Below are 24,816 nucleotides of genomic sequence, written 5' to 3'. Positions count from 1 at the left end.
CTGTTGAGCTCCAGGGCTGCGAAGCCCCCGTTGTCCAGGGTCACGGACTCCTCCATGGTGGACACACTCTTCCCTGCGGCCCCGCCAGGCCGAGAGGGGTCTCCGTCAGAGCCCCCAGCCCCAGCGCCCAGCTCCCAGCCCCCAGCCCCAGCTCCCAGCTCCCAGCCCCCAGCCCCCCAGAGTGAGGACTCCATGCAGAGCCCCGGCCCCTGCCCCCAGCCCTCCAGCCCCCCAACCCCTCAGCCTCCGCTCCCCCAGCCCCCCTGGCCCCCGAGTGAGGGGTCCGTGCAGGGCCCCCATCTCCTGGCTTACGGGCCCCCCTTCCTTCAGATCACGGCTCACGGTCAGGAGACCAGAGAGGGTTTTCCAGTGGGCAGGGGGGGCGGGGACATGCACAGCCTCGCACCCAGCCCTCCTGGGGGCGGGGTGGGTGGGGGTGGGGTGGCATTAGGGGTAGGGGTGAGCAGGGGGCGCCCACCTGGGCCGCAGCTCCGGGGCCCCGGCTCTGTCCGTGCAGCACCAGGGCGAGGGCCACCAGCAGCAGGATGACCAGGCAGGACAGCGCCATCACCAGCAGGAACCACCACTCCGCGTAGAACGGGGTGTCCGCTTGCGCTGTCGGGCAGACAGACACGGGGGGGCGCTCAGACGCCTGGCTTCGCCCAGGCCCGGGGTCAGGGTGTGGCCGGGTCCGGGGACAGCTCAGTCGGCCCCGAGCCGCGCTCCCCAAGCCGGTCCGGACCTTGGGGTCCAGTCTGCCCCTGGTCGGGTTCGGGGAAGAAGGAGCCCGGTGCCCGGAGGCCCCTCTCCAAGCGCCAGTCCCTCCGCTTCCCGCCTCCCCGGCACCCACCACCACCGGCCCCGGCAGCCCCTGCCGCCCGTCCGCCAGCGCAGCTCCAGTCCGAGCCTCACGTGGCCGCCAGAGAGCAGCTCAGGGCAGCCAGGGCCCCCGACAGCCTGTGGGTCAGACTGGCCCGCGGGCCTGAGCTGACCGCCCACAGCTGTCTGGAAGGGCTGGTGCAGGCACACGGGAGAGGGGCTCTCTGGGTACCTGCTGTCCCCCCACCCCCGGCCTCCCCCTCCCCTCCCCGCTCGGCCTGCCCCTCCCCCCGGCTGTGTCTTATTTGTTTAGTTCCGTCTCTGCAAAGCCGATAGAGCGACAGCCACTTCCAGGTGTTTTCTCAGAAACCACTGGAGAGGCTCCTGGGCCCGGTGCTTGGGTGCTGCCCTCTCCTGTGGGTGCTGTTTCTACACCCTGAGGGGGAGCGGCTTCCGGAAGGTGCCGGTGCCGGGCTCCTCCGTGTGCCCTGCAGGGAGCTGGCCAGGCCCCGGCACCTCGCTGTGAGGCCGCGGGGGCCGCGGGGTGGGGTGGGGCCTGGCCGGTGTCGGTCGGCTCCCGGGCAGCACAGCTCTCTGACCCGTGTGGGCGCTCAGCTGCCTCCCCGGAGCCCTGGCGCTGCCCTCCCCCAGAGCGGCCCCTCCCCGGGCCCAGGCCACGCTGGAGTGAGGGCGCCGGGCCACCCGCCCGCTGCTGCGGCTGCACACCCGGCCCCTCCCCGGACGCGCCCCGGGGGGCACCTACCTGACACAGCGGCCGACGGGCGGCTGGGCTCCCCGTAGCCCGCGGGGTTCACGGCCACCACCCGGAACTCGTAGGTCACGCCGGGCCGGAGCCTGGCCAGGCCGACGCGGTAGGACGTGGCGCTGTGCGGGAGGCCCTTCGCGAACGTGTCCCACAGGCCTTCGTCTGCAAGAGCCGGGCACCGGGCGCCGGGCGCCGGGCGGGAGGGTGGCTCAGCCTGCGCCGGGAGGCCCCAGCCCGCTGCCCGTCAGCTCCCGCCCCCCCCCTACCCCCCCCGGCCGTGCTCTGAGGCCCAGGCGGGGGCACAGGGCTGGGGTGCTCAGTGGAGACTGTGAGGCCGGAAGTGGGAGGCGGAATGTTCTGGGCTTCCTCAGGGGCTCTGGCCGTCCCCGCGGCTCTGCCAATCTCATCTCTGGTCAGGAGCGCGGGCCCAGCCCGCAGGCGCCCACCCATGCCCGCCCCCCGTCCCCCACGGCGCCCCCTGTGCCTGCAGGCGCCCACCCATGCCCGCCCCCCAATCCCCATGGCACCCAGCCCTGCTTCCGCGGGCCACTGCTGCGCCCTAACGGAAGTGGTGACTGAAACACACACTTTACACACCAGCTCCACACCGACGGCTGCTGGCTCGCACTATGAGGACAGCCCCGGGCAGGGGGCAGGGGGCAGGGGGCAGGGGGCAGGGGGCAGGGCCTGCACTTGGCATGAGCTGCAGCTTGTCACACTTGGCATTGCAGCCGGGACTGGGGTCTTCCCGTGCTGGGGACACCCGGCCGGCCCTCACCCCCAGGATGCTGCCTGCACACCCAACTCGCAAACTGTGACCCCCCCTTCGCACTCCCCCCTGCCCTTCAGCATGAGCACCTGCAGTGGCTGCAGCACCCCCTGTCCCAGGGCCCGGTCGTGTCTTCCCCGAGCCCGGGTGCCACCAAGTGCAAGTGCCCGTGACACACCACTGAGCCACACAGCTGCCTGCGCACCTCAGCCACACTCCCCAGCAGCGCAGCCGCCCGTGTGGGGGACACAGGCCATCACCGGATCCTCCTCGGCCTCAGCAACAGGGGAGCTCTGCCCCCCACAATGCATCACCCGAGGCCGCTGTGCTCAGGGAGCCCAGCCGGTCCCGGGGGACCAACACCGTGAAGCTGGTAAAGAAAGCGAAAGAGCAGCCCGACTGGGACCCTGGCTGCTGTGCCGCGTGGTGTGCGGCCGCGGAGGGCGGTGCTGAGCGGGCCGGGCGGCGGCACCCGAGGCCGGGGCGGTGGCGTTGCTGGGGTGCTCCCCGCGGCCGGCCCCTCCTGTGCCGTCCTGACGCCACGCTTTAGTCTGAGCTCGTCCGAGCTCTCGGGATTGTGTGCATTTTTCACGAAAACGTTTTAAGATATTGATACAGCGTCTCAGCCCAGCGCGAGGCGGGCAGCCATCCACTCGGTGAGAAACGCTGGGGGCGGGACTCATTCCGGGAGATTTCCTTAGATCAGGGGTGTCGAACTCAATCAGAGAAGGGGCCAAAATCTAAAATCCAGCCTAAATCGCGGGCCGAATGGTTTACTGAACAGTCATAAACTGACAATGTCATAAACTGACAGCGGAGTGCAGTGATGACAGCGCGGTGCGGGCCACATTGCAAGGCCTGGCGGGCTGGATTTGGCCCGCGGGCCTTGTGTTTGACACATGTGCCTTAGATGAACGGAAGGAACGCTCACGTTCTCCTGCTTCATCCTCCTCCCGGAACGCGCACCCTCAGCACTTCGGGCTCATTTGCAATCCCCGGCCCCGGCCACACGGACTGGCGTCTGTGGCGCGTGGGGGAGGCTGGAGAGGGGGAGGCTGGGGGGGGGGGCTCCCCCTGCACCTGCTGCCGTCTAACCAGCACTGGAGCCACGTGCAAACCAGGGCCACGCCGCTGAACTGCCAGCGGTCACCCTGTGCCTGCCGCCCGAGTCTGACGTCATGGACACACACACCGTCTCAGACCCCGTCCGGGCCAGACGGATCTGGTTCCACCAATCACACCCCAGTGACAGTGAGCCCCGCCCGGCAAACAGGAGCCTGCCGGCTGCCGGTTTCTCACACAACCATTCATCCCGGTCCACGGGCAGGCGGCCAGACGCCACGGAGGCAGGGCTGCCACGGCCCTCATCCCGCACCCCTTCCCCGCGGCCGCCCGTGCAGAGGCTGCCTGTGGAGACCACCCCCCAGAGTGATGCGAGCCTCCGGCGCCAACTCCTGGTTCTGGGGGGCCGGAGTGGGCGGGGCCAGGGTGGGCGGGGCCGGAGCGGGGCAGGGCGCCCTCTTGCTGAGCCTGCTGACCCAGGACTCCCGTGTACTTTACATCTTTGGGAAAACACTGACTTTCTTCTTTGTTCCGTTGGGAAGTCCCAGAACGGAGGAAATGAGTGGGAGGGTGCGAGGGGCTCCCAGGAGGGTCCAGGGGGCGAGCCCCCCCCAGCTCCGGCCGGCACCTCGTTGTGAGGCAGGCATCATAGCCTGGCTGGGCACAGCTGGACCTGACACAGCCAGACCCGCACAGCTGGACCCAATACAGCTGGACCTGACATAGGCAACTCTCTCACAGTTGGATCTGCAGTGTCTCCCCCGCGCCCCCAACGATGGGGGGGGGGGCTGCTAAACCACAAGGCCCAGGAGCCGGCGGTCTGTGTCCGGGTGCGGTGCACACTGTTCGGTGCACCCTGTTCTGGGAGTGACCCGTCGCCCGCAGGTGCGGGGCGGGAGACAGGGACGCTGCCCGGGAGGCTCGGCACAGGACAGGAGGCCATCCTGCCAACGCCGCGCCCTCTCCGCCCGGCTCCTGAGGCCCCGCTGAGCGGAGGCCGGGCTGGTCACTCGGGGACACCGGCTGGCACCCGGGCCCGCTGCCCTCCTTACCTGAGGGCCTGGCCTCGATGACGTAGCCCGTGGTGGGCGCCCCGCCGGCATGGCCCTCCGTCCACCACAGGGTCAGCTCGGAGGTGGACTTGGTGACCAGGACGTCTCTCGGCGGCCCCGGGGAGCCTGTGGGTGGAGCAGGACAGGAAGACGTGGGCCCGGGGGTTCCCAGCACCGGGTGGGGTAGGTGGGGGGAGGGGGAGGGGCGCTGTGCTGGGTCTCCGCCCCCAGGCAGGCCTGGCCCTGGTGGGGACCGGCCTCACGGCTGAGGACAGGTGAGCTCGCCCAGCGCCGGGCGCGTTCAGTGACCTGCCCCTGCCGCCCGCGGCCTCGGGATTGTCAGCAGAGCCCCATCGCCCCGCGGGAGTGCGGGCTGGCCTCAGGATGCGTGGGAACTAGCATCTCATTCAGAGGTCACCGTCACTTGTTCTCCCTGATTCTCCCAGGAAACAGATCAAGGCTTTAGCGCCTGAGACGCCGCCCGCTGCACCGACGAGCCGCCCTGAGGCAGCACTGCCCGGAGGCACCCGCGTGCCCGCGGGTCCAGGTCCGCCCCGCTGCGGGGACCCGTCTGAGCCGGGAGGGCCCACTCACCGGAGGCCGGCCCGGCCGTGACGTTGGCCTGCAGCTCGGGCCCGTAGGCGATGGTGCGCGCCTGGACGCGGAAGAAGTAGGTCACGCCCTGGGTGAGGTCCCGCACCTTCAGCCAGCGCGGCCCGCTGCCCTGGACGTCCACCGTCACCACCTTGCTCACCCCTGGAGCGAGGACGACAAGGCGGGTGAGGGGTGCGGGGGGGGGGGTGGTACCGGCCTCCCAGCAGGTCTGCAGAGAGAGCCTCAGGGACAGTTTCCTCCTGACCGGGGGCCGGAGCGAGTGCTGCGGAGCCTTGGGGGCAGCGTTCAGAGGAGGTGCGTGCGGGAGGCCAGCTAACGCAGCGTGTTCCAGAGGAAAGGAGGGTCTCTGGTTTGGAAACGATGCACTTGACACACAGTCACCTCCTTCTCGGCCGTTTGGCTAAGATCGAGTGTAAACAGTCACCAAGCCTGGGTGTGGTTTCTCTGAGCTCCGGGGAGTGTCCGCCCGGCTCCGCTGCAGGCTGAGCCGTGGGAGCCACGCACTCGCGCAGAAGAGCTGTCCCTGCTGTCCCTGTCCGCTGTCCACCCCCACACCCTGCCCCCGGCAGGACCACGGCCTCCAGCCCCATGGCCTGAGCACAGACAGGCTCCCGTGGCGGGACCGTCCTTCTGTCCCAGCCCACAGGCCTGCGAACTGCCCTGAGCTCACTGTTACCCCCTTCCAGACAGTGCTGTGCCCCTGTGAGCGCCCTCCCCAGACGGTGTGTGCCCGGGGGTGTGTGCCCTCCGCAGACAGCGTGTGCCCGGGGGTGGGTGCCCTCCGCAGACAGCGTGTGCCCGGGGGTGTGTGCCCTCCGCAGACGGTGTGTGCCCGGGGGTGTGTGCCCTCCCCAGACGGTGTGTGCCCCTGTGAGCGCCCTCCGAAGACGGTGTATGCCTGGGGGTGGGCTCCCTCCCCAGACAGCGTGTGCCCGGGGGTGTGTGCCCTCCGCAGACGGTGTGTGCCCGGGGGTGTGTGCCCTCCGCAGACAGCGTGTGCCCGGGGGGTGGGCGCCCTCCGCAGACGGTGTGCGCCCGGGGGTGGGTGGGCGCCGCCCGCGCTGCCGCCGTACCTTGCACGGGCGCCAGGGGCTCGTAGACGACGCGGTAGCCCTGCAGGACGCCGTTGGCGGCCGCCGGCTCGCCCCAGGACACGTTCAGCGACGTGGAGCCGACCTCCGAGAAGGCCAGGAAGCTGGGGCTGCTGGGCGCTGGGGGCGGGACAGGACGGCGTGGGTGAGAAGCTACTTCTTTCTCAGCACGGTCTGACTGCGAGGGCGGGGGCGGGGGTGGGGGCGAGGGCGAGGGCGGGGGCGGGGGCGGGGGCGAGGGTGGGCAGACGGTGCCCCCTGAGCTCCCGGGAGGGGGCGGGATCGGAACCAGCCGAGGGAGGGAAGTACGCGGGGCCTAAACAAGACTCCTCACAGTGCACAGGAACAGGGGTGCAGCTCCACCGCCCGGCCTCTGCCAGGGCCTGGGGCCGCTCCGTCCTGCTCCGGGCGGGGGCAGAGGGTGAGGTGGGGGGTGAGACTGTGCCGCTGGGCCTGCCGCCTCTCCCCTCCCGTCTCCTCTGAAATCCCGGTGGCGCCCGGTGGGGAGGGGGCAGGGCTGGAGAACGCAGGGCGGACCAGCGGCCAGGGGTGTGGCCGCCTCACGCCCTCCTGCCCGGGCTCCGTGGGGAAGGGGGTGGGTGCTGGTGCCCGCGGGGCCCCTCCCTGCTGGCCTGGGGCACCGACTCTCATACGCTGCCCTCGGGGCTGGGAACCCCAGGAACCACGCTCTGTGGCCCCACACCCAGGGGAGTGCCCCACACACCGCCTGGCGCCGCCCTCAGGAGCGCACTCCCAGTGACCGGAGATGCCAGCCGGGCCGGTGAGTCCCCGAAGGACGGCCGTGCCCAGTGCCCCTGGAGGGGGCACGCGCTCACAGCTGGCTGACGGCTATGGGCTAGGACGGGCAGGGCAGAGCTGTGGGACGGCCGAGGCCGTTCTCAGAGGGGCGCCCCGCGGCGGGAGCAGACGCACGGCCTCGCCTACCCGCCTGGTAGGTGCGGCCCGGCCGCGGCTCACTCCGGGGCCCGTCGCCGGCCGCGTTGAAGGCGGCGATGCTGACCAGGTAGCGGCAGTGGCTGGTCAGGTTCTTCAGCCTCACCGCGGTCTCCGGCAGGAAGAGCACCTTCACCTTCTCCGTGGCGTTCGGGCCGCCCGCCTCCCAGTAGTAGATCTGCGGGGAGAGCGGGGTCAGGGGTGGCCTGGGCGGGAGAGGAGCCTCGAGCGGGGCCGGGCGCTCCCTGAAGCCGCTGTGCTGGTGGGAGGGCGGGGGGACCCTCCTGCGGAATCGGGGCAAGAGGACAGAAAACGGACAACAACCGGGGCACAGCCGGGGGACAGCCCACACTGTCCTGGGCGCCACCCCCCCGCCGAGTGCCCGTGGCGAAGGCGAGGCCGGATGGAGGTTTGCAGAGGCCGCCACAGCTCGTCTGCGCTCGGCCTGCGGGGAGACTCGGCTGGGACAGGCCCCCGAGAGGTCAGATCCATCCCCGTGTCTTCAGTTGAGGAAACGAGAAACCTTGTTTGGGGCACACACAGCCTGACTCCCAGCTCCCAGACCCCCGTTCGCTCCTGCGTCCCGGCCCGGCCCGGCCTGCAGGAGGAGCCTGCAGACGCCTTTCCACAGGGCCGTCTAACGGGGCCGATAGCCGTCAGGGCGGTGAGCCCACCGACCCGAGGACGGAGCAGCCCGACGGGAACCATCCTCGAGCGGGACGGGGACCGGGACAGGGGGGTGCACCCGGCTCCAGGCGGCCTGCGCTCCCACGAGAGCTTCCTGCCCCGGGGACCCAACTCCTCCGGGTCCCGCCTGCCGCCTCCCTGCCATCCCGTCTCGGGGATCTCCAGCCAACATAGAACCATAACATTGCAGTGTAGTGTTTCTCAAAGTGGGGTGCCTAGGAACCCCCGGGGGAACTTGTTAGGATGCAAATTCTCGGGCCCCACCCTGGACCTATGCAGTCAGGAGGCTCATGCACCATCCACTGAGGGCCCGGGGCAGAGCTGGATGGGAACCTGGTCTCTCAGAGTTCTGCCTGATTGTCAGCAAAGCCCCTGGAGACTGCCCAAGAGTGTGTGTGTGTGTGTGTGTGTATGTGTGCATGAGTGTGTGTGTATGTATGTGTATGTGTGTATGTGTGTATATGTGTATATATGTATGTATGTAGGTGTGTATGTGTGTATATATATGTGTGTATGTGTGTGTTGTGTGCGTATGTGTGTATGTGTGTGTATGTGTGTGTGTGTGGGAAAGTGGGGACAGAGAGGGCAAGCCCCTGACTAGGCCTGGCCACTGTCGACGGGGCTGTGTCTGCCCAGGAGCCAGGGGACAAGCAGGGCAAGGCACAGCATGGGTGGGCCAGGGTTCCATCGGGGACCAGGCCTCGGGGGCCACAGCGGCCTGCGGGGGGTGGGGTGGGGGAGGGAAGAGCGGGGGGGGGGGGGGGGCGTGGGGACAGGCGGAGCGGAGCCTTACCTTGTAGCCCTGCACGTTCCCGTTCTGGCTCTCGGGCGGCGGCGGCTCCCACGTGACCTCCAGCTGGCTGGCCGTGAGCGGGCTCACCCGGATGTTCTGCGGGGCCATGGCGGGCGCTGGGGGGACAGGACAGGGCCTGAGAGACGGCCTGGCCCAGCCCTCACGTCCACGCCATGAGTGGGGCCATGGCAGGCGCTGGGGGGACAGGACAGAGGGCTGAGAGACGGCCCAGCCCCCACGTCCACGCATTGAGCATCGCCGGCCCTGCCTGGGTCCCGCTTTCAAACGCGGTAATGAAACGGGGAGCGGCCTGGCACCGCTGAGGCGGAGACGCAGAGCGCCTGACGGGCCGTTCGTGGAGCTGGCCCGGGGGACGTGCGGGGAGAGGGGGAGAGGGGGCCCGGGGGAGCGTGGGGGGAACGAAGCGCCCGCTCCCAGCGGCCCGGGCTGAGTGGCCTGTCCTGACCAGGCCGCCCGGGAGGGACGGGACCCGGCTCCGTCCCCACACGCTGCTCCAGGAGGCCCGGTGACCCCACCTCTGAGGACCCGCCTCACTCCTGCCCTCCGCCCCCGGGAGACCTGGCCGCCGTGCTGGGTCTGGGGGCGGCACCGGGCGTGGGGGACCTCACGGCCAGCACCCCACCCGAGCGGCTGTCGGGAAGCTGGGGGGACATCTCCCACACCGGGTCCTGGGCAGGACACCTGCCTCTGGGGCCCCCTTGCTCTCCCGTCCCGGCACCTCTTCTCCTCCCCGTCCTGGCACCCACGCTGACTCCTGCTGGAATCCACGTGTCCCGGGTGCTAGGCGCCCGCCACCTGCAGCACAGCCTGGGGCAGGGCCTGCGGACTCTGGGCTGGATGTCCGGTTTGAGGCCGTAAATGGAACCACAGGGAGATGGCCTCTGGGAGAGAGCGACCTTTCCGAGCCCCCGCCCCCCCGCCCCCATCCCCCCGTCCCCACCCCCCCTTCCCCATGCCCCGCCCCCCATCCCCCCGCCCCCGTGAGGGAGATGAGATGGTAATTAACGCCGTGCACTGACACCCACATCAGTCTTGCTCTAAGTGCGGCCCGCCGGGGGCGTGCTCACGGCCGCAGGCTGCGGCGGCAGATGCTCGGCTCATTATCAGGCTTCTTATTTACCGCTCCATTACACAGCGCCGCACAGAAACAATTCAATCACAACTAACGGGGACGCGGCCGCCGCATTAATAACCCAAACATAAATACACTTAATGTCTGCTGCATGTTTGCCGCCGGCGGCTCGGTCGCGGAATTACTGTCACGCAATTAAAATGTGAGGCGACACGGAGCCCGCCGTTACCTGCCGTGGGCGCGGCCCCGCCCGGGGCTTCCCTCCAGAGCCGGCAGGTGGGGGGGGGGGGGCCGTGCACTGTCCGCTGGGGCTGCAGGCGGCCCGGAGGCAGTGACACGTGCTGGACAGAGGCCCCTGGTCCCTCCCGGGCGGCGGGCCCCGGGCACCATGTCCCCAGCCGGGGCCCCCACGGTGCCCACCCGCTCCCCGGGCACCGGCTCCTGGGCCAGGAAGCAGGGCAGGGGACGGAACTCCCTGAGTTGACAGCAGGGAGGAGGGGGCGGGTGTGAGCTCAGAGCCAGGCCTGGGGTCTGGGACTTCCTGTCTGGCTCCCAGGGGGCGGGTCCCCAGGCCCACGGGAGACGGACTGTGAGGAAGGCCCGGTGGGGTGGGACCCGCATCCCGCCCGCTGGCCTTTGGTGTCAGAACAGGGGGAGGCGCCCTGAGGAGGGGTGTGGGCTTCTGCAGCCCTTGGAGGGTAGGGATCCCCATTTTACAGATGAGGAAACAGAGGCCGGAGGACCGCCCGGCCCATCCCCCACGGAGCACGTCCCCCTGTCCTCGTCCCGAGGGCCGGAGGGGCTGCCCCGTCCCTGCAGGGAAACCCGGCCCCAGGCCAGCGACCCGGCCAGGTGGGCGCTCTGGGAGGGGCGAGGCAGGGGCTGCCGGAGGCCGGGCCTGGGCGTCCGTCACCCACGTGCACCAGGGCTGCCCTCGGCCGCGGGCTCTGGCTGCCCGGGAGCCCGCCCTGCGCCGACCGGTGCCGCACCCCCGCGGGCTGTCTACCCCCCGGGCTCTCAGGGTGACGGCGGCCGTGAGAACGCTAAGGCTGACCAGACCACCTTGTGTTCCTCCCCCGGAGCAAGACGCTTCCCGTGAGGCATCCCTGCAGCCTGTGACCTTCACACCCCCCCCCCCCCCCCCCCGGCCCTGCTCGGCCCGAGAGCGGCCCTGCGCTCGCCGTGACGGCTTACCGGCCTCGCCAACAAAGACCTCCAGGGGCGCGGTGGCCGGGCTCTCACCGACGACGTTGTAGGCCGTCAGGATCACCTCGTAGCGCCGGTACTTCCGCAGCTCTGCGGGGCGGGCGGCTCAGGACCTCCTCCCTTCGGACGGCCGCCCGCCCCCGCCCCGGGGGTCAGGGGGCCTCTGCCCAGCTGTCCTTAAGCCCAGGGTCAGGGAGACAGAGGGGGCAGGGAGACAGAGGGGGCAGGGAGACAGAGGGGGGAGGGAGACGGGGGGGGGGAGGGAGACAGAAGGGGGAGGGAGACAGAGGGGGGAGGGAGACAGAGGGGGCAGGGAGACAGAGGGGGGAGGGAGACGGGGGGGGAGGGAGACAGAAGGGGGAGGGAGACAGAGGGGGGAGACAGAGGGGGCAGGGAGACAGAGGGGGGAGACAGAGGGGGCAGGGAGACAGAGGGGGCAGGGAGACAGAGGGGGGAGGGAGACCGGGGGGGGAGGGAGACAGAGGGGGCAGGGAGACAGAGGGGGCAGGGAGACAGAGGGGGGAGGGAGACAGAGGGGGGAGGGAGACAGAGGGGGGAGGGAGACAGAGGGGGGAGGGAGACAGAGGGGGGAGGGAGACGGGGGGGGAGGGAGACAGAGGGGGGAGGGAGACGGGGGGGGAGGGAGACAGAGGGGGGAGGGAGACAGAGGGGGGAGGGAGACAGAGGGGGCAGGGAGACAGAGGGGGGAGGGAGACAGAGGGGGGAGGGAGACAGAGGGGGGAGGGAGACAGAGGGGGGAGGGAGACAGAGGGGGGAGGGAGACAGAGGGGGCAGGGAGACAGGGGGGGGAGGGAGACAGAGGGGGGAGCAGGGAGACGGGGGGGGGGAGGGAGACAGAGGGTCAGGGAGACGGGGGGGGGGGCAGGGAGATAGCCAGGGCCAGGGCCCTCTGGCCCAGCTCTCCTCAGAGCAGCGCAGGGGCGTCGGCCCCGGCATCTGCATATAAGCGGGAGGCCACAGCCCCATGTTCTCGATGCCGTGGCCTCAGGACTAGGTGTGTGAGGCCACGTGCACGGAGCCGCACAGGGTGGTGGCCGCCCAGCGAGGGGGCAGGTCTGCTGACTGGACCCGCCACCCAAGGTCCTTCCAGGGCCGTCTCGCCCCAGAGCTGGCCCTCTGAGGCCCGGGTGCGTGGCTGGTCCCCGGGGAGGTGTGCACGGGGCCCGCCAGCCTGCCATCACCTCCCGGGGCTGCAGGCTCAGCAGAGGGCCAGGGAACGGACACCCGTCCCCACTGTCGCCACCATCGGCGTGGCGGGAGCACGTGGCCCTGCAGAGCCCACGAGTGGCACTGGGACCTCACGACCTGGCCCGCTAGCCCCACCCCGGGCTCAGGGGCTCCACGTCCAGGAGGAGGGGCTGTCCGAGTCCACGAGACACATCGAGTGGCCGTGGACTCAGTATGGGCTGGCCCCTCGGCCTCAGAACTGCCGCTGAGATGGAGTGAGAGCCGCGGGGAGCCCCCCTGCACCCCCCTCTGGCTGCCGAGGGCACGGGGCCGGGCAGAGGCGGAGGAGCAGGGGAGGGAAGGAGCGGATAGCTGGGTGAGGGACGTGTAAGGAAAACGGCAAACGGTTCCCGCTGGCCCGCAGCCCCCTCCCCGGCCTGTTCTAGAAGGCCCCTGCTGCCTGCGGGGTGTGTGTGTGTGTGTGTGTGTGTGGTGGGCTGAGGGTCAGCGGGGTGTGTGTGTGTGTATGTGTGTGGTGTGTATGTGTATGTGTGTGGTGTGTGTGTGTGTGTGTGTGTGTGTGTGGCGTGCTGAGGGCCAGCGGGGTCAGGGAGCTGCACTGAGCCCCTGCTCCGCGGCCGCTGGCTCGGCCCCGCCCGGGTCACTCACGTGTCAGCTCGTACGTGGTCCGCGTGGAGCTGCTGTTCACAGTCTGGAAGCTGCTGGGGGCTGAGGGGCGGGCAGCTCGGTGAGTGTGCGGGGAGCTCAGGACCCGCTGGGCGCCCTGCCCGCACCCCCGCCCGGGCGCCCGCTGTTCTCAGGAGGCGCCTGGCTCCGTGGAGACCGTGGGCCCGCCCTCCGGGGAGAGGCCACGTGGCACGGGCCACGGAGTGACCGGGCAGGCCGAAGCCAACCTCCCCAGGGACGGCGCCCAGCCCTGTGGCCGCACGGCCGGCAGCCCCGACTCAGAGGGCGCAGACCAGCCGAAGGGCACGGGGCGGGAAGGGGCGGGACGGGCACAGGGACAGATCTTGCCGTGGCCGCCAGGAGGGCGGGGGGGGGGGGTGAGCGAGGGGAGGGGTGAGCCCTCTCTCAGCAGCACCAGTGCGGCTGAGACGGGAAGTGGGGGCGGCGGGGTGAGCACAGGCCGGCCTCTGCCGGCTCCGGGAGCCTCAGGACAGCAGCACCGGCCGGGAGCCCTGCGGCTGAGGGACGGGACCCCGCGGGACCTGCAGCCACTGGCCGTCCCGGCACACGAGGCGGCCAGCAGCGCGTAGGGGACGCGCGTGGGGACCCCAGGGAGGAGGCCCGCCTCTTCCTGAGGGAGGGGTGAGACCCCGGGAAGTTCCCGCCAGGGGCCCTGGGGGGCCTTTGTGGTGACTGGGGGGGTGGGGTCGCTCCATTGGGGGCACTGCCGTCTGGGACCTGGCTGCCCCTCCCTCGAGGCAGTCCTATCGCTCAGGTCTCCCCACTGAGGCCTCCGGCACCTGCTCTGCTTCTGACCGGCTGTTCGCCCCCTCCCCTGCCCTGCCCTCCCCTGCCCTCCCCTGCCCTCCCCTGCCCTCCCCTGTTCTCTCCTCCCCTCTCTTACCTTCCCCTGTTCTCCCCTCCCCTGCCCTCCCCTCCCCTCCCCTGTTCTCCCGTTCTCCCCTGCCCTCCCTGTTCTCCCCTCCCCTGCCCTCCCCTCCCCTCCCCTGTTCTCCCCTGCCCTCCCTGTTCTCTCCTCCCCTGCCCTCCCCTGCCCTCCCCTGTTCTCTCCTCCCCTCCCTTACCTTCCCCTGTTCTCCCCTCCCCTGCCCTCCCCTCCCCTCCCCTGTTCTCCCCTGCCCTCCCTGTTCTCTCCTCCCCTCCCCTGCCCTCCCCTGTTCTCCCCTCCTCTGCCCTGCCTCCCACCACTCGGTGCTGTCGCGGCATCAGTCCCCTTTCCCTCCGCATCCATCTCGAGGTCATTCCACCCTGACAACCAGGGCTCCTCCTCCACCAGCCCCCCCGGCCCCCCAGGGGGAGGTGTTACTGCTCCTGCCACCTGGCAGTGCGCCTGGGCTGCGGCAGACACCCTCCCCTCCCAGTGCCCACGCCCACCACCACACCCTTCGGGCTCCCACCAGCCCCATGGCGCCCCATACCCCACGGGGTGCCCGCGTTACCGGCTCCAGCCTGGCGGCCGGCGGCCCCGGGGCGGAGGGCGGGCTCACCTGTGAGCTCGCTCCGGGAGGCCGGGGGCGTCCGGAGCGCCGCGGCCTCGGGCCCCGCGGCCCCCTCGGGCTCCAGCTCGCGGTAGTAGATGCGGTAGCCCTGCAGCAGGCCGTTCAGGCTCTCGTCGCTCGGGGGCTGCAGAGACAGGCAGAAACAGGCGGCGTCGGCCTCGGGAGGGCCCTCGCGCCCGGCAGGCGGTGGGGCCCTCGGTGGTGGGTGAGCTGGCTGCCCACGTCCCCGGCCTCGGTGAAGCCCGCCCTGGCCTGGCCACCCGGACGGCAGCCGCTCGGTGGGAACCGGGAGGCCTTCCGAGCGCCTGCCTCTGCCTGCGGGCGCAGGACGCTCGGCGGACGGCCCCGGCCGGAGCGCTTTGCCCGTTTCCCAGGCCTGTGAGCAGGCAGAGCCCGGGGCAGTGTGCCGGGTCACCTCTGGGCACGGCAGCAGGGAGGCGGGAGCTGGGGGAGGCGGGTGCTGGGGGGGCAGGAGGCCAGGTGCATCCTGGAGGCAGCGGGCTGGGTGCAGGGCTGGGCCTGGGGCCTGGGGAGGGAGGCTGGCACCACGCCGGGGCCTCCTGGGCAGTCGAGGCCGAGCTGGAACTCTGCCCACACCTTCCACGCTGCCGCTCCCGGAGCACGGAGCAGGGCCCCTCGATGCCCATGCGATCGAGTCCTGGGAGTTTGGGGGACACGGGGCTGCCACGCCCCGGCCCTGCTGGCCCCTCCCCGCCTCTCACCCGGGGCCGGTCCCTTACCCAGCAGACAGGGCAGTGGACACCCCTCCCCTGGCCCAGGGTCAGCGCCCCTCCGCTGCCCACCACGCACGCCACGCCTGCAGAGCTCAACTCCGCTCACTCCCTCCGCTGCTCGGCGCCTGCACCGAGCTGGTCTCCGGGGCCCCGCCGGCCCCACGGCGGAGCGAGAGGCACCACCACGAGGCGCGTCCTCCCACGCCCGTCCCGTGGGCCGCCGCCGCTCAGAGGCGCCGGTGCGGCACCGAGTCCGTCCGCGGCGGCCTCTGCACGGCGGTCTCTCTCAGGCGCCTTCCTGCTGGAGAAGCCTCGGCGTCCACGTGGGGAGGTCGGCCAGGAGGGGCGGGGCTGTGTTTGAGTGACAGGCTGCCCCCCCTGGGAGTTTGGGGACAGCAGGCCGCAGCGGAGTGTCCGCACCAGGCGAGTGCCCCAGCGCCCCTGCACACGCCTCCTCTGGGGACCGCGCAGGCCCACACTCAGGCCCCGGGGACCCCGACCTGCGCCCGGATGGTGGGCCGCCCGGGAGCCATAGCGGGACCGTCAGCCACAGGTCTGCAGTGACGTGCTGCGGGCACGGGGAGCCTCAGGAGACGCTGTGCCGCCCGCCGGTCTCTGTGATCGCTCCTCACCCCGCGGTGCCAGCGGCTGGCGCTGACAGGCAGCACGTCCCTCGGGGCCGCTCCTGCGGGACCTCCTGTGACGTCTGTCCCGCAGGCTCGGAGGGGACAGTGCCGGCTCGGTCAGTACATTCCGCTGGTGCAGCCGCCGCACTCACAGAGCCGTCCGAGCTCTACAGGCGGGCGGGGCCCCGTGTGGGGGGCAGCACGCCGAGGCCCCGGACCCGCTCAGGAAGGAGCTCCCCTCGCCCTCCGCCTGCAGCCCCTCCCGGCCGCGGGGGTCCCTGGCTGCCGAGGCCTGGCCCTGCTCTGACGGACACCACGGCGCCCCCGCTGGCCGGCCCCAGGGCTGCAGCCTCGCCCGGAAGGCCTGTCCCTGTTACCCTGTCCTCACGCACTTCCTCGCTAGCAGAGACCCTACTGGGGAAAGGCACGGGGGCAGCGAGCTTCTCCATGCCACTGAGAGCGAGACCCCCCAGGACCGGTCCGCCCCTCGGACTGAAGGCTCAGGGAGCGGTGGGGCAGAGACCCCGCTAGACGTGACTTCCAGAGGGAGGCGGTCACGGTCCACGCCCTCAGGACACGGGCCGGGCGGGCACGCCCACGCAGCGTCCACGCAGCCCTGCCTGCCGCCCTCACGTGGCCGGGACACGGGGCCTCGATGCTCTGGTGCCTGGGCCCTCGTGAGCGGGTGCGAGTCCACTGCCTGTGCGGACAGCCAGGCTCTCTGTGCGACCACGCCGGGCGCTCCCTCCAGCAGCCACCCATCCTGCTCCAGCCCCTCCGCCACGACGCTGGGTGCACGGAGGGTGAGCGTGTGGAAGGTGAGCGTGTGCAGGGTGAACGTGTGCAATGAGTGTGTACATGGTGTGTGCAGGGTGAGTGTGAGCAGGGTGAGTATGTGCAGGGTGAGGGTGTGCAGGGTGAGGGTGTGCAGGGTGAGGGTGTGGAGGGTGTGAGCAGGGTGTGTGTGTGCAGGGTGAGTGTGTGGAGGGTGTGAGCAGGGTGAGTGTGAGCAGGGTGAGTGTGTGGAGGGTGAGTGTGTGCAGGGTGAGGGTGTGAGCAGGGTGAGTGTGTGCAGGGTGAGGGTGTGCAGGGTGAGCGTGTGCAGGGTGAGTGTGTGCAGGGTGAGTGTGTGCAGGGTGAGGGTGTGGAGGGTGTGAGCAGGGTGAGTGTGAGCAGGGTGAGTGTGTGGAGGGTGAGTGTGTGCAGGGTGAGGGTGTGAGCAGGGTTAGTGTGTGAGCAGGGTGAGTGTGTGCAGGGTGAGTGTGTGGAGGGTGAGTGTGAGCAGGGTGAGTGTGTGCAGGGTGAGTGTGTGCAGGGTGAGGGTGTGCAGGGTGAGGGTGTGGAGGGTGTGAGCAGGGTGTGTGTGAGCAGGGTGTGTGTGTGCAGGGTGAGTGTGTGGAGGGTGAGTGTGAGCAGAGTGAGTGTGTGCAGGGTGAGTGTGTGCAGGGTGAGTGTGTGCAGGGTGAGTATGTGCAGGGTGAGGGTGTGCAGGGTGAGGGTGTGCAGGGTGAGGGTGTGGAGGGTGTGAGCAGGGTGTGTGTGTGCAGGGTGAGTGTGTGGAGGGTGTGAGCAGGGTGAGTGTGTGCAGGGTGAGGGTGTGCAGGGTGAGGGTGTGCAGGGTGAGGGTGTGCAGGGTGAGTGTGTGCAGGGTGAGGGTGTGGAGGGTGTGAGCAGGGTGAGTGTGAGCAGGGTGAGTGTGTGGAGGGTGAGTGTGTGCAGGGTGAGGGTGTGAGCAGGGTTAGTGTGTGAGCAGGGTGAGTGTGAGCAGGGTGAGTGTGTGGAGGGTGAGTGTGTGCAGGGTGAGGGTGTGAGCAGGGTTAGTGTGTGAGCAGGGTGAGTGTGTGCAGGGTGAGTGTGTGGAGGGTGAGTGTGTGCAGGGTGAGGGTGTGCAGGGTGAGGGTGTGGAGGGTGTGAGCAGGGTGTGTGTGAGCAGGGTGTGTGTGTGCAGGGTGAGTGTGTGGAGGGTGAGTGTGAGCAGAGTGAGTGTGTGCAGGGTGAGTGTGTGCAGGGTGAGTGTGTGCAGGGTGAGTATGTGCAGGGTGAGGGTGTGCAGGGTGAGGGTGTGCAGGGTGAGGGTGTGGAGGGTGTGAGCAGGGTGTGTGTGTGCAGGGTGAGTGTGTGGAGGGTGTGAGCAGGGTGAGTGTGTGCAGGGTGAGTGTGTGCAGGGTGAGGGTGTGCAGGGTGAGGGTGTGCAGGGTGAGGGTGTGCAGGGTGAGGGTGTGGAGGGTGTGAGCAGGGTGAGTGTGAGCAGGGTGAGTGTGTGGAGGGTGAGTGTGTGCAGGGTGAGGGTGTGAGCAGGGTGAGTGTGTGCAGGGTGAGGGTGTGCAGGGTGAGCGTGTGCAGGGTGAGTGTGTGCAGGGTGAGTGTGTGCAGGGTGAGTGTGTGGAGGGTGAGTGTGTGCAGGGTGAGGGTGTGGAGGGTGTGAGCAGGGTGAGTGTGAGCAGGGTGAGGGTGTGAGCAGGGTGAGTGTGAGCAGGGTGAGTGTGTGAGCAGGGTGAGTGTGTGAGCAGGGTGAGTGTGTGCAGGGTGAGTGTGTGCAGGGTGAGTGTGTGGAGGGTGAGTGTGTGCAGGGTGAGTGTGTGCAGGGTGAGTGTGTGCAGGGTGGGTGAGTGTGTGCAGGGTGAGGGTGTGGAGGGTGTGAGCAGGGTGAGTGTGAGCAGGGTGTGTGTGTGCAGGGTGTGAGCAGGGTGTGTGTGTGCAGGGTGAGTGCCGTGAGACCGGGCTCACCTGCCACTGGACCAGGACGGAGGAGGTGGTGTGGGGCGTCACTGAGACGGAGCTGGGCGGCTCCCCGGGAGCTGAAATGGAGACCGAGGAGACAGATCAGAGGCTCTGCTGGTACCTGGTGCCCCCGCCCCTCCCCCGTGGGCACCCTGCACCCCTGCCAGCCCGCGCCGGGAGAGGAGGGGCCAGCACCCGTATGACCCCCTCACCGAGACAGACCGGCACCGACACCGCGGGATGCCCACCTCTCCATGGGCACTCACAGCGGGGTGCCCGGCGCCCACCGAGAGCTGCTCAGAGGCCCGCCCCGCCCCGCCCGCCCCGAGGAGGGCAGCACTCTCTCTGCCGCCAGAGCGACCTCTGGCTGGACAGTGACCACGCCAGGGCCTGGGCCGGGTCCTGGCCACGAAGTCACTGCCACGAAGGAGGGACCTCGGTGGCTGGAGGGGCCCGGTCCACCCCGGGTGCTCTGCTCGCAGCTGCGGGGACAGGCGGTCTGTCCGCTGCCCTGGCCCTGCCCTGGCCTGGCACTAACGGCTCCCCACACACCCACGTCCAGGATTCGGAAGTGACCTCCCTGGCTCCCCGCGGAGGCCCCAAAGCCCCCCTTCTCCTCGGGCCCTCACTGCCGGCCTGCCCGCAGGCCCATGTCCGGGCCCCCTACGAACAATACTCTCGGACCTTTTGTCCTGTCAGTTTGCTTTTTAGGTTACAACCGTGGTCGGCAAACTTCGGCTCTCGAGCCACATGCAGTTCTTTGGCCCCTTGAGTGTGGCTCTTCCACAAAACACCATGGCCTGGGCCAGTCTATGTTGAAGAAGTGGCGTTAGGAGAAGTTTAAGTTAAAAAAAAGTGGCTCTCCAAAGAGATTTCAATCGTTGTGCTGTTGACATTTGGCTCTGTGGACCAATGAGTTTGCCGACCCCTGGGCTAGAGAACTCAGGGGGGAAGAGAGGACACCACTTCTCCCCACAGCCATCCCCACTCAGGGCTGCTTCCCCCGCCCCTGCACCGCCGCCGCCTGCCAGGAGCGGGCCTCTGGGGCGATGACAGACGGGCACCGCCGGGCGATCTGAATATCAGAGGAGGAAGCAGGTCTGGGGCACCGCCCCCTCAGGAGGCCCCGGGGTTCGGGGTCCCAGGAGGCCTTTCTGTCTGAGCTGTGCTCCCGGCGGGCGGCCACGCGGGGAAGGCACTGAGTGAGACCGCGGGCACCTCTGAGACGCGGCTGCCGGGCGGAGACATGAACCTGTAAGGAGCCTGTCGGCTATCCAGCTCCCGGGTGCTGATGGCGGAGGTTTGGAAGCGAATCAGAGACTTCCTTCCGCAGAAGCCCTGCGGGGCCCGCCAGTGCCGGCCGGAGCCTCTGGGCGCTGCCGCTGGGTGACCCCGGGCTCCCTCTCCCTCGAGTGCCCCCCGTCCCCACGGCTCAGGCCCAAAGTGGGGGCTCTCTCCAGGAGCCGCCGGCCACCACTCACCGTCCTGCAGTGTGGTCACCGCCTCCGTCTCGGCGCTGAAGTCACTGTCCCCGATGTCATTGGTGGCCTTCAGGCGCAGCTTATAGGAGGTGAAGGGCCTCAGCCTGGGCGGAACCGAGAGACCGTGACCCGGTGACCTTCCCACCCAGCGGCCCGAGCTCTGACCCCTGACCTGATGACCTTCCCACCCAGCGGCCCGAGCTCTGACCCCTGACCCGGTGACCTTCCCACCCAGCGGCCCGAGCTCTGACCCCTGACCCGGTGACCTTCCCACCCAGCGGCCCGAGCTCTGACCCCTGACCCGGTGACCTTCCCACCCAGCAGCCCGAGCTCTGACCCCTGACCTGGTGACCTTCCCACCCAGCGGCCCGAGCTCTGACCCCTGACCCGGTGACCTTCCCACCCAGCGGCCCGAGCTCTGACCCCTGACCCGGTGACCTTCCCACCCAGCGGCCTGAGCTCTGACCCCTGACCCGGTGACCTTCCCACCCAGCAGCCCGAGCTCTGACCCCTGACCTGGTGACCTTCCCACCCAGCGGCCCGAGCTCTGACCCCTGACCCGGTGACCTTCCCACCCAGCGGCCGGAGCTCTGAGACGGCACGCAGCCCCGCTCTCACACCTCGCTGGCCGCGCTGGGGCCACAGACCAGGTCCCGGCTTCTGATCGCCTGGCCCTGGTCCCTCGTCTGCACAAGGACGGCGATCTCCCACGGCCAGCGGCCCTCCCTCTCAGGGCTCCACGCTGACACGGAGCGTGAGGTTTCCCAGCTCAGCGGGGGCTCAGGAGCCTCCTCCAGCCCAACCCGGTGGGGCCAGGGTCCTAGGAGCCACGGTGGGAGCCGCGGCATGGCAGCCCTGCCCGCAGCCCGGAAAGTGGCTGCCATTGGGCCAGAGGGGAGCTCAGTGAGGCGCCTTAGGGGCTGCGTGGTGTCGCCCAGGGGCTGCGTGTGAGTTGGGATCCCGTGACTCCGGCCTCCCCTCCCTGCTCTTGGCCATGGTCTCTGGCCGGAGCCGGCCCTTCAGCCAAGTGTACGGAGGGCCAGCCCGGCCCCCTCCCTCCGGCCTCTGAGGAACGAGTGGTGGGTGTTTTGCTCAGGGGGACGCCCGCCGGTCCCCCCAGCATCCCTGGCCAGCGTCCGCCCTGCGGGAAAGCTGTGTGCCTGCTGACCTGGGGGCGCAGGGGACGTCTCTGTGGGGGCCATCTGCTGCCCGGCCCCGCTCCAACACCCCTCCCCTTCTCTCCCAGGAGCCTCGCTTCGGGCTCGCTGTCCCAGGAGGGACAGAGGGATGGCCTGTGGGGGGTGGAGGGTGGGGGTAGAGGGGGTAGGAGAGGCTGGGGCCTGGGCAGCGGGTCCCGGACACAGAATCCCGGAACCAGGGGTTGACGAGGGGAGACACGCCCTCAGCGCTGCGCCTGGGCCGTCCAGACCCCTGGCCCGCGGGGAGCTGGCCGCGGGGGACAGGGCAGGCTGCAGGCCGGGGAAGGGCTCCGGGCCGCGTACCTGTCCACCGCGCAGGCCGTGGCCTCGTGGCTGATGGACGAGGAGTAGGTCTGCCAGCGCCCGCCGGGCAGCTCGCGCACCTGCGCGGTGAAGTAGCGGATGGGCGAGGCGCCGTCGCTGCCCGGGACCCACTGGAGCTGGAGGCTGCGGGCGGTCACCTCGGCCTGGGGCACCCGCAGCTGCCGGGGGGGCGCCGGCCGCTCTGCAGCAAAGGGGGACAGAGCGGAGTGAGCGGAACCCCCACCGCCGTGGGCACCGCCAGCGCCCTGCGCTCACCTCTCTTCTCCGTGGTGATGACCGTGGCCTCCAGCGGCTCCCCCCAGCCCTGCCTGGTCTTGGCCGACAGCCGGAAGGTGTACGCCGACTCGGGGGCCAGCTCCGTGGCCGTGAACTGCCGGACCGTGGCGCCGACCTCCACCGTGGTGAAGGTGTGGGGGCTGCTGCGGGCCAGGCGGTAGGCGATCTGGTACCCTGTGGGCGGGCCCGGGGCGTGGTCAGCCAGTCCCCGCACGGGGCAGCCCGTCCGCCTCTAGCCGGCACCGGGCAGACCCTACTCCGCCGCGATGAGCCGGGCTCTGGGCCCAGCCCCCCGGCCCCCGCCCCCCGCTCGCCCTCACCCTCACGGACAGAGGACAGGCCCTCCCCGTGGCCACCGCACGCTGAGCAGTCCTCACCGGACCCGGTGTGAGGACACGGGTGCCTGGGAGCGGCAGGGTCTCTGATGGGCTGGGCCTGCGCTCACTGCCTCCCCTCTCCCCCGGCCCCCCTGCACCTGCCCTGCCACGGGCAGCGCCTCCTCTTTGTTCTCTAGACAGCGCCCTCGCCCACTCCGCCCTCTCCGCAGAGAGGCCTGCGGCGGCGGCCAGCCAGCCGACACCAGCTGCCCTGGCATCTGCCAGCTCCCCCACCTCCTCTGCCGCCGACCCAGCTCCCTGCCCCCACTCCCGCCCTCTGCCCCTCTCCCCCTGCCCAGCCCTCCCTGCACTGAGCCGGGCTCCGCATCCACAGCCCGCAGCGAGGGAGCGGCCATGGGGCCTGGGTTGGCCAGGGTCACTCCCGATCAAGCCCTCGCCCGCCCGCCCGCATCGGGGGCCGTGCCAAATGGCAGGCCCAGCGCTCGGCCCAGCTGCTGCTCCTGCTGCTCCGGGCAGAGCACTCGCCGCACCGCATGGCCGAGCTCCGGACACCGCCGGCAGAGCGGACCGTCCTTAGCCGCTGCGCTCCGGCCACGGCCATTCCGCCCGCCGCCCGCCCTGCCCTCTCCGCGCCCGTCTTCCCGCTGGCACGGCCTCGGCTCCGGTGACCCCGCTCACGGGCACCCGCCCAGCGCCTGCGTCGTCGTCTGTCCAGCCACACAGAGGCCTTGGCGTGTGGGAGCCAGGCCAGGCCCAGGGCTCAGACGGCGAGCCCTGGCATTCGTACCCTCCCCCGCTGGTCACTGCTGCCACCATGCACACGGCCGGCCGGCGCAGGGACCATCACTGCCCCCCGCGCCCGTCGGGCCCCGTGTGACCCTCGGCGGCGGCTCCACCTCTGATGTTGCTCTCTCCTCCCTCCCGGCCGCGGTGACCTGGGGGGAGGCCGGAGCGAGGCCCGCACCCCCAGAGGAGGCTCCACATGCTGGGAGCGCCCCGTGACGTGTGTGTGCAAATACACGCGTGTTCCCTGCAGGCGCTCGGGAGACGCAGGGACACGTGTGATCTGGTCACAGGGAGCCTCCGGCCGTGTTCGTGCGCTCCGAGGGCCAGAGCGGGGCGGCCCCGGTCTCGGGGTCAGGGCCTCGCATGGACGGCTCCCTCTCCTCCGTGACCCCCGACCCCGGCCTCCGGAACGGTCCGCACCGGCGGCCGCAGCTGGCGTGTGACGCTGACCCGGCCTCCGGGACGCTGCATCACAGCGCGGGTGGGACGCTCTGCGTGACTGACAGGCGCTCCCCTCTGCCAGGGACGGGCGGCGGCGGGAGGCCGGGAGGCCGGCGGGAACGGGGTCCCGGGAACGGGAGGTTTCCGAGCACCGTTCTCAGGGAGCCGGCGCCTCAGGGAGGCGGGGCAGTCACGGGGCTCTGCCGGAGGTCTGGGAGCGCCACCGTGAACTTCGACCTGCCGAGCACCCTCCCTCCCAGCCAGACCGCGGGGCCCCTCTCAGGCCGGGACGTGCAGGTGCTGCAGCCGGAGCCTCCCACCGGATGGAACTGATGACAGCACCTGCCTGCTGCTGCTCTGAGCTGTGCCCCCGCCGCCCCACGCACCCACTGCCCCGCGCTCCTCCCCTCCATGCCCCCCGCCACCCCGTGCCCCCCTCCGCCGTCCTGCACCCCCGCCGCCCAGCGCTCCCCACTGCCCCGCGCTCCCCGCCGCTCTGCACCCCCTGCTGCCCCACTCTCCCCTCCTCCGCGCCCCCCCAACCGCCGCCCCCCGCCCCCCCGCCCCCCCCACTGCCCCCCCCCGCTGCCCCCCCCGCCCCCCGCCCTTACCCAGGATGATGCCGTTGGGCTCCTCCGGCGGCTGCCACACGATCCGCACGGACGTGAGCCTCACTTCCGGGAACACCAGCCTCACCGGGGGGCCTGGGGCTGCGGGCGAAGGGGTCTCATGAGCCAGGCCTGACGGTGCTGTCCGGGCCCTGACCAGGCCCCGTGCGGGCCTGGAAACTGGGCAGTCACTGCGCCGTGTGCTGTTCGCGGGGACACGCCACGTCGGGCGAGTGATGGATCTGACGGGCTCTGGTGGCTCCCCGTGGCTCCCCGTGGCTCCGGGAACCCCCTCCATCACGGTGCTCGGCCAGCTGGGAGCCCGGCCCGGCCAGCACTGAGGGCCTGGCGCGGACATTCGGTGAGGGTCAGGGTGGGGGAAGGCGGCATGCAGGAGGCAGCCAATCAATGATTCTCTCTCTTCGCTGATTTTTCTCTCTCTCTTCCCCTTCCTCTCTCTGAAATAAAATATACATATTAAAAAAGAAGAGAGAAGAAAATCTACGTTGTTTTCCTCGGCAGCTGCTGCGGGGCGGGAGGGCTTGGGAGACCAGTGCCGCCCTCCGACGGGCGTCAGCGTGTGCGTGAGGGTGGGGAGCAGCGCCTGGAGGAGCCGGGCCCCGCAGACGGCGACTGGTCACTGCCGGCGAGACGCCGTGACCACAGCGCCGTCCGGGAGCCGGGGCCCCGAGCAGCCGCTCCACGCGCACAGGCCAATCAGGCCTCAGGTTATGCCAAGGAGCGTCCGGGCACAGGACCCGGGCACGTGGGCAGCAGGGGTGGTGCCCGGACAGTGCAGACCCTACCGGGGCGGCCTTCCCCGCCCGCCTGCTGCAGTCACCACGGAAACCCCGCGCAGGCTCAGACTGGCCGTCACCGGCTCCCGCTGCCCCCGGCCCCTCGCCGCCCCGTGACAGGCGTTCTGTGCGGTGTCCCTCCACTGGGAGAGCAGTGGTCGGACCCTGAGCTGGAAATGACTC

General features: G+C 70.4%; 2 protein-coding genes across 2 annotated transcripts in view; both read right to left on the bottom strand.

The window, feature by feature from the left end:
- Nucleotides 1-21,975, bottom strand: part of AP5Z1 (adaptor related protein complex 5 subunit zeta 1) — an 84,466-nt gene extending 62,491 nt beyond the window's left edge. Inside the window, exon 1 of the mRNA XM_084886159.1 lies at nt 21,970-21,975. The gene's annotated coding sequence lies outside the window, so the exon portion shown is untranslated. The remainder of the gene's footprint in view (nt 1-21,969) is intronic.
- Nucleotides 1-24,816, bottom strand: part of SDK1 (sidekick cell adhesion molecule 1) — a gene marked incomplete at its 3' end in the record, with an annotated part of 423,357 nt that overhangs the window by 962 nt on the left and 397,579 nt on the right. The window contains 17 exon segments of the mRNA XM_084883883.1: nt 2-73; nt 479-496; nt 499-615; nt 1,583-1,747; nt 4,469-4,594; nt 5,063-5,224; nt 6,157-6,294; nt 7,120-7,306; nt 8,609-8,724; nt 10,896-10,997; nt 12,765-12,824; nt 14,291-14,426; nt 18,390-18,460; nt 19,865-19,968; nt 21,367-21,568; nt 21,643-21,837; nt 23,840-23,938. Coding sequence (XP_084740009.1) covers nt 2-73; nt 479-496; nt 499-615; nt 1,583-1,747; nt 4,469-4,594; nt 5,063-5,224; nt 6,157-6,294; nt 7,120-7,306; nt 8,609-8,724; nt 10,896-10,997; nt 12,765-12,824; nt 14,291-14,426; nt 18,390-18,460; nt 19,865-19,968; nt 21,367-21,568; nt 21,643-21,837; nt 23,840-23,938 — 2,070 coding nt within the window.

This window comes from Pipistrellus hanaki, assembly GCF_964339955.1.
Source record: "Pipistrellus hanaki genome assembly, chromosome: 5".
Lineage (NCBI taxonomy): Eukaryota > Metazoa > Chordata > Mammalia > Chiroptera > Vespertilionidae > Pipistrellus > Pipistrellus hanaki.
The sequence above is the reverse complement of the archived record's forward strand: the minus strand, read 5'-3'. Positions and strand labels throughout refer to the sequence as shown.